At 40.6% G+C, this 7,248-nt stretch overlaps 1 protein-coding gene across 1 annotated transcript in view; it reads right to left on the bottom strand.

The window, feature by feature from the left end:
- Nucleotides 1-5,696: 5,696 nt before the first annotated feature.
- SUPT3H (SPT3 homolog, SAGA and STAGA complex component) overlaps nt 5,697-7,248 on the bottom strand; it is a 176,300-nt gene continuing 174,748 nt past the window's right edge. The window contains exon 12 of the mRNA XM_053458482.1: nt 5,697-6,324. Coding sequence (XP_053314457.1) covers nt 6,283-6,324 — 42 coding nt within the window. The 3' untranslated portion in view covers nt 5,697-6,282. The remainder of the gene's footprint in view (nt 6,325-7,248) is intronic.

Raw genomic sequence — 7,248 nt, 5'->3', positions numbered from 1 at the left:
CAGACTGCTTAGGAATCCTACTGTGATCCCAAGCAGGACGTTGTAAGGAAGAGAAGCCCCATGCGCATGGACAGAAAATAGTCTTCCAGTGTGGATAATTTTTAGGTAAAGAATGCATATTAAAGTGATTATGGATAGGAATATGTTGTATATAGATGTCAGAATTAGAAATGTGAATAATCTTGAATATTTTAAGAAAAGTATGACGTTATTGTAACCCAGAACAAACGTGGCAATTAACTTTTGACAATGTTTTGAGGCACCTTTATTTTTTACCCAGCGGTATTAACCCCTTAATGACAAAGCCGGTACATGTACGGGCTCACAATGCATTTTTAATAGATTTAAGGACAACCCATAGTCCTTAAGGGGTTAAAATATGCTGCTTGTGAAGCTTTCAGGAGGAGAGTAGGTGATCAGCTAGTAGGCACTAGCAGATGTATTGTAAAACACAAAGGATACCATAACAGCTTAAAGCATACATGGAGTCTTTAGTTGCAGTTTAAGTTTATTGAGCTAATATAGTAAAAGATATTGTTTCATAAGCTTTAGGGACCTCAGAGGTCTCTTCTGTAGAGGGAATAACAGGAATGTACATAGATAGAATCATAGAATGTGACGGGACATAAGAACCATTCTGCTAGTCTGACCATTTTGGATCACAGGTCGCCAGCTGACACCAAGGAATAGAGAGGAAGCATCCATCGTAAAATGTATCCATAAACCATAAAATCAAAGCGTGGGGTACATAGACAGGCAGAGAATGGAGAATTCAAGTAGAACGTCTTCCTCTGCAAACACCCGTTTTACATGTCACCCCATTTCTCTTTGCTAACTGGGCTCCCTCACCGTCATCTTCCTCTGTAAAAACAGGACATATTTATAGAAGCAGCCAACTAGATCTCCATCCACATTTATATAACTCCCTTCATTTGTCTTTTGTTAGATTATTCCTGGTTTATATTTTCTTCTCTCACTTATATATCTAGAAAAGGTTTTATCGCCTTTTTTGTTAACCCGGCAATTTTCATCTGCGTGTTTGTTTTCGGTGAATCTAATGATGCACCTTGGTTTTGGCGCGGTGCAATGCAACCCCTCTCCTTATATTGATCCACGTTGATTGATGATCACCGGAACCCAAACACTCCTACGGTGACATCCGAAACAAAGTCTCCATTTGTAAATCCTAACTCCAGCACAGCCTCCTTCCTTATTGGCTCCTCTACCCAATGTATCACAAAATGTTTCTTCGAAGGATTTATACATTTAAAGTCACTGGATTATTATTATTTTTTTTCTTTCTTTTCCTTGTTACATTTTTTTATGGAGAAAATCCTGTCTATAGTTAAGTATCCTGTTGGGCTAAAGACTTCAGGGTTGGTCAATAAGTCAGGAGAATAAGAATGAGTTTCATGGTTACCATCTTGGAGGCCAGTAGACTGCAGCTGTTCCGGGGCATGTCCGCTATGCCAAAAGCAACGTACCATTTTTCCAATTTTTTTTTCCCCTGTATTACAACAAGCTGCCGAGTTAGCAGAGGTTCCTCTTGGTCTGGTTCCAGGAGACATTCCTCCGGCCTCTCAGCGGACTGCTAGGTATAGAAATGTTCTCAGTACAATTGTAGACCCCGGTTACAGGGCAAGTATGCGGCTGCCTCTGTTTCTGAGAGCGTTTGTTCTTTATGTTAAACATCAGTCCTATAAAAAAAATCACAGGATCTTTGTATTTTAACTCTAATGATGAAACAGCATTCAAATAAGATTCCGCAAGCTCTGTTTCATATTAAACTTCCCCAGATAAAGAAGTTTGCCTTGGTGGACCTTTAGAACACAGACCACAAGACAACCTGTCACGTGGATCCATGTTTATAAAGTAAGCTTACAAGTCCTCGGAGGTCACTTCCACAGATGCCTTCTCCGAAGATAACCAACTATTTATCTACTTGGGCCGTGGAGATCGGAGCATTTGATTTCTGGAAGGTCTGATGGAATTTGCTGCTAAACCTTGCACATTAACATTGGCTGCCCACCAGTGAAAATGGAACTCCATTCATTAAAGCTGCCCGAGTCCGATAGGAGTTGACATTCGGTATGGAATTCGAAAACGATACCATAGAATACGCCTTCAGGTTCCGTGAATGACTGTGCTGGTGTCGCTGGGAAACAGGGGCGACGGGATTAAAAAGCTCCAACAGTAGCAGATAGTTTGCAGGATAAATAGAAAAAGGGAGCAGCAGTCTTTACACTCCATCAAATTCAGTAATTTTATGCTATTTAGTTGTCCAAAACACACTTTAATTCCACAAAAAGCTGTTTTGTATTCGGATGCCAAAAGCAGGTAATTACGGATTTGTTTTCCAGACCAATACTGAGAAGTCTCAGAAGCCGAACTATATCAAGATTCATTGGTCTGTGTGTCCGATGATCTGGACCTCATTGTACGCATTTCATTACGCGAAGATTTATTGCCCTGTTCTGTTCTGTAAACTTGAATAGACAAGTAAGGAGGCTTATACCATGTTGTGGCTTTTCTGGTCAGAAACAGATTTGTAAATAACCGTCTGTCAGACTGTTCAAGATAGACAAACATACGCCGGACCAAGGAAAACAAAATCAAGCTTCTTACTTGGAGAAATTCATGTCGTGTCTTTATACTCCGAGGTTCTGCCAGCCAAGACCAAAGTAACCTGTGACTGCGGACACCATCTGCTTGCATTGCAAATTGGCATCTCGAGTCAAGTACAGCAATGCGCTCGGTATACTAAATCGAGCCGTTGCTTAATATTCAGTAACGCTTCAGACATGAAATGCGTTATATAAGGACCTTATAGTCGATTGACGTCTAACGTCTAAGTGGGACACAACTCAACCTGATACGCATAGCTGCCAATAGTACTGAATTTGGACAGAATTAGGGCACTGTGCGTTCAAAAGTGGCCAATGATCCCCTAAAAACATTTTCCATCAAAACACCTGTGAAAATAAGTAAAAGTTAATAAAAAAAAAAAAAAAAAAATGCAAGCCATCAATCCAAAACAGGTTTTTTATGCAAATATTTGTAACCTCAAATATAGGCGTGGACAAAAATACATACATTTTATATACAAAGGCACATATATAATTACGCATATAGAGAGGTAATTATATGTCACGTTATAAAAACATTCAATTGAGGGTTTCAGATTTTTTTTATACTCTTTCTTACAAAGCAAACACTAAACGATGATAGAGATATATATATAATTAAATCAGACGGTTACGCTTTACTTTATTCAGTATTAACTTGTGTTATTCTGGATTAATTGCTAATATGTTTTGTGCCAATTATCAGTACTACAGGAGAGAGACTAGGAAAGGTGAGCTAAAAGAAGACCCTAAAGTGTAAGAAGCGGGTCTTGAGGGATATTTTTGAAGGACTGAAGGCAGGGGAAGATGGATAGACCGGGGAGGGCATTCCAGAAGATAGGGACAGCGCTTGTAAGCAGGCACGAGAGCTAGAAATCAGAGGAGTGGACAGACGAGATCATCGGATAAGCAGAGAGACCAGTGAGGAGATGTAGGTAGGTGAAGGGCTTTGAAAGTAATCCTGAAGCGCACAGGCAGCCGGCGAAGAGGGGAGATGGGTTAGTAAAGCGATGTGAGAGGAAGATAAGTCTGGCGGATGAGAGAGACCAACTAATCAATAATCAAGGCAGGAGATAATGAGCATGGACAAGAGCCTTAGTGGAATTTGGTGTTAGGAAGGGACGGATGCGGCAATGTTTTTAATGATGGAGACGGCGGATTTTTGAGACAGACTGAAGGGTGATATCAACGCAGCGTGCGTGAGGAGCAAGCGATAGCACTGTTATCATTAATCTGTAGGGGAGTTGATATGCTGTGTGGGATCAGGAAAGGAGGTAATGGAAAGGAGTTTTAAAGCCAGGGGGCTCAAAGGGGTGTATACTGGGATGTCAAAGTCTCAAAGGATGACAGAGGGGACAGCAGAGGTTACATTATTACCAAAAGCTTCTTTTTTGTTGCTAAAATGGAGTTCAGTCAGCAGTTGGAAAATGCTTTTAGGCTACCTACCTGTGGTGAGCTTACACGAGAACTGTCCGGATTGGCCAAGAGTCTCAGGGTTGTCATCTCTGGATGAATGTGCAGATTTTTAGGGTTTGGATCTGACTCCTCACAAGCAGGCCTAGGCTGGGCATCCGGCACATGCCCGCGGCTGGATATGCTTGGCTACGGCCATTGACCACAATGGACTTAAAGTGCCAGGGTGCCAATGCGGTCCGGCTCCCAAGTCATGGTTTTATTAACAATACATTATTAGAACCGTATGGTTGCCACCATTACCGAATCGCTGCGAGAGAATCCGTTTGATGTGCTATTAATGGTACACATGAGTAAAAATAAAAAGGCATTACTATGTATGTTACATGGGACACACAAGCAATGTTTTCCTTCCTGTCCAGTAAACCTTTCCTTTGACTGAAAGAGTTTAATTATATTTTTCCGGGCCGACCCTTAAACACCTGTATGAATGAACCTAAAAAAACATACCAACTTCAATGGCAATGAGGCAGTGATTTAAAAGGTCAGCGGCATCAATGACACAGATAATTACTGAGGTAGAAAGAGAGGCTTCACATCTTTGCTTTACCACAAAGAACACGGAACACGAATTAGAATCATGCTTTCCTCACCTGGAAAAAAAAACATGTATGTCTAGGTGGAGGAATTATGTGCACACCATTCATACACAATTTACTGAACACTAAACCAATCTATATCTAAATAAATAAGTATTGTATTAACAAAAGAAATCTCATAAGACTTTAGTTCTGTATTTTGGCCAATGAACAAGCTCACCTGGTACATTTGGGCACCCAATGGGAGGTCAGAAAAAGGTGATGCTTTACTAAAAACTGTCTTTTTTTAATTGAGGCATCTTTGATTAATTGGATGAGGAATATAACCTTCATATTTCACTTAGTATTGAAGTCCAAATATTTTATGGTAACAAAGTAACACTGATGCGGACTCAAGAACAGTAGTGTATATCAGAACCCAAAAGAATATTGAAACCAGAGCCTATTAATTAATTAAAAAGTAGTATTAAAAACCCACGCAGCGTTACAAATTGTGCAACCAAGTCAATTTTATTTTTTTTTATTGAAAATACAAAACTGTTGGCTGAGAATATTGGAATACAAGACATGCCGTGAATCAGGAAGCTGGGAATCTAACCAGAAAACCTGAACTATTACCGAAATCTTTTTAAATACACAAGAAACAGAATGGTCTCGAGAAGCTGCGTCACCTAACCAATGATTACAGCTTGAATGCGGAACACACGCCACATTCAGTGTTCAGTAAGCAAGTGCATACTCACAGCAACGCCTGTTCACTAAAGGGAGAGTTTGCAGGAGAGATGTGGTTTCAGCTCCTTGACTTCTCTATACAGTATGCAGGTCCAACCCCTGCTGCAGGAAGAGCTTGGCCGGCCCTGTATGATGTATAGGAGAACCAGAGATTTCTCACCTAGACCTTTGAATTATACATTACACAGGGCCACCTTATCTTGCCTTGCTGGAGAAACCTGGTGTTGTTGCTAAACTCTCCCTTTAGCGAATAGACCTCAAAAGAGATACACTTGTGTCCTCTTTTTTTTTACCTCCTTCAACTCTGACATTCAGGTGACATTATCCCTTTAATTTCGACTTTAGCAAGCAGCTGTCCTAAAACAGGGGTTATCCTACAACTCATTCCATATGAATAGCTCAGAGTGATGAGAGTTGTAGTTCAACAAGAGCTAAAGGGTTTGCAGCCATCCTTCATTTACAGGATGTACATACATACACATATATATATTTTTTTTTTTAATTTGGGGGAAAATATGACCCAGTGTAATTTGCCCTTTCTGCTGGTTCTGCCTCGGAAAGGAAACTTGTATAAATATAATGTTTAGGGCTAAAATAAGAGCTGACGGTGTGTTGACCTGTTGCTAGCGACAGGGCTCCGTGATGTGCGTTCTTCCCCCACCTACACAGGATCCCAAACATCCTGCCATTAATTAGCCAACTCTTCCAGCTGGTAAACAAGCAGACGCGCCTGAGGGGGCCAGGAGATGACACATACGGTCGCGTCTGTCCATAGTCACAACAAATCAGCCCACTCGCGTCCCTCTCCGGCCCGCCGAATGTGAAGGAATACAGGTTGCTTCAGGAGAACCCTTTATTTTTATTTTTTATTTATTTTTTTTCTTCTTCTTGTTACTTTTGTAACATCCGTGTCATTAACAGGCTAAAAACGGCATCCCCATCCTGCGGTAGGCGCTCTGTGAACACAAAACAGAAAATCTGCGATGAATTAGCGAGTCAGCGTCTCACATGGAAAACAGGCAGCTGTGAGGCAGCGCAGAAAGCCTTCCTGTTTTGTTAATGATTCTGGCCTCTGCCCGGTCATACGCCTCGCTCTTTAAAACGTCTAATAAGGCAGGGCCACCTCCTCGTCCGTTTAAGAAGATGAGAAATCGCTGTGGTTAACAAGTGGTTTGCAGCCGCATTATAAGGAGCGGGCGAACGACAAACAGCATTTGGTTAGTAGGAAGGATCGGGTTATAACTCATGATTCCTTTATACAGTTGTCAAGTTCATGTTCACCCCCCTTACGCTTCTGTAACACGTTTGTCACTATAGGGCTTTTAACAGGGTTTGTAAATACACAGAGATTACATTTTTTGTTACAAGTTTACAGCTTTACAATGCATAAAATGAAAGGGAAGAATAATGTTATTTTATTAGGATTAAAACTTTGCCAACTGCGGTGCGAAACTAATAATAAAGCATTGGAAACAGAAGCCAATTTTGAGTCACTGTGGCAGTAGCCATGTTTGATGTGGCAGCAGCCATGTTTGATGTGGCGACACCACAATGCAAAAGGAAGGGTGGACCGAATGGTTCATTAGAACATCATGTTTAGGCATATTTGAATATCCTGGCATTATGAAAGTTAACCAAATTGTTAAAGTGTATCAAGGTCTCTATCCAATATGGGAAACTTGGATTTTTTCTCTCTTTGGAAAATAATATAACTATAACTATTAACAAAGACATACATTACATGTCAAACTTTCCTTTTTGTGTAATTTACCCAAAAGAGATACCCTTTCCACAACGCAGTTTGCCTCCTTCTTGACTCACTACTTTTTCTTGTGGGAGACTTAGTTTATTATTTATTGTTTTATAAAGTGGAATTATAT

Source organism: Spea bombifrons, chromosome 3, assembly GCF_027358695.1.
Source record: "Spea bombifrons isolate aSpeBom1 chromosome 3, aSpeBom1.2.pri, whole genome shotgun sequence".
Lineage (NCBI taxonomy): Eukaryota > Metazoa > Chordata > Amphibia > Anura > Pelobatidae > Spea > Spea bombifrons.
This window is presented reverse-complemented; position numbering and strand designations above follow the sequence as displayed.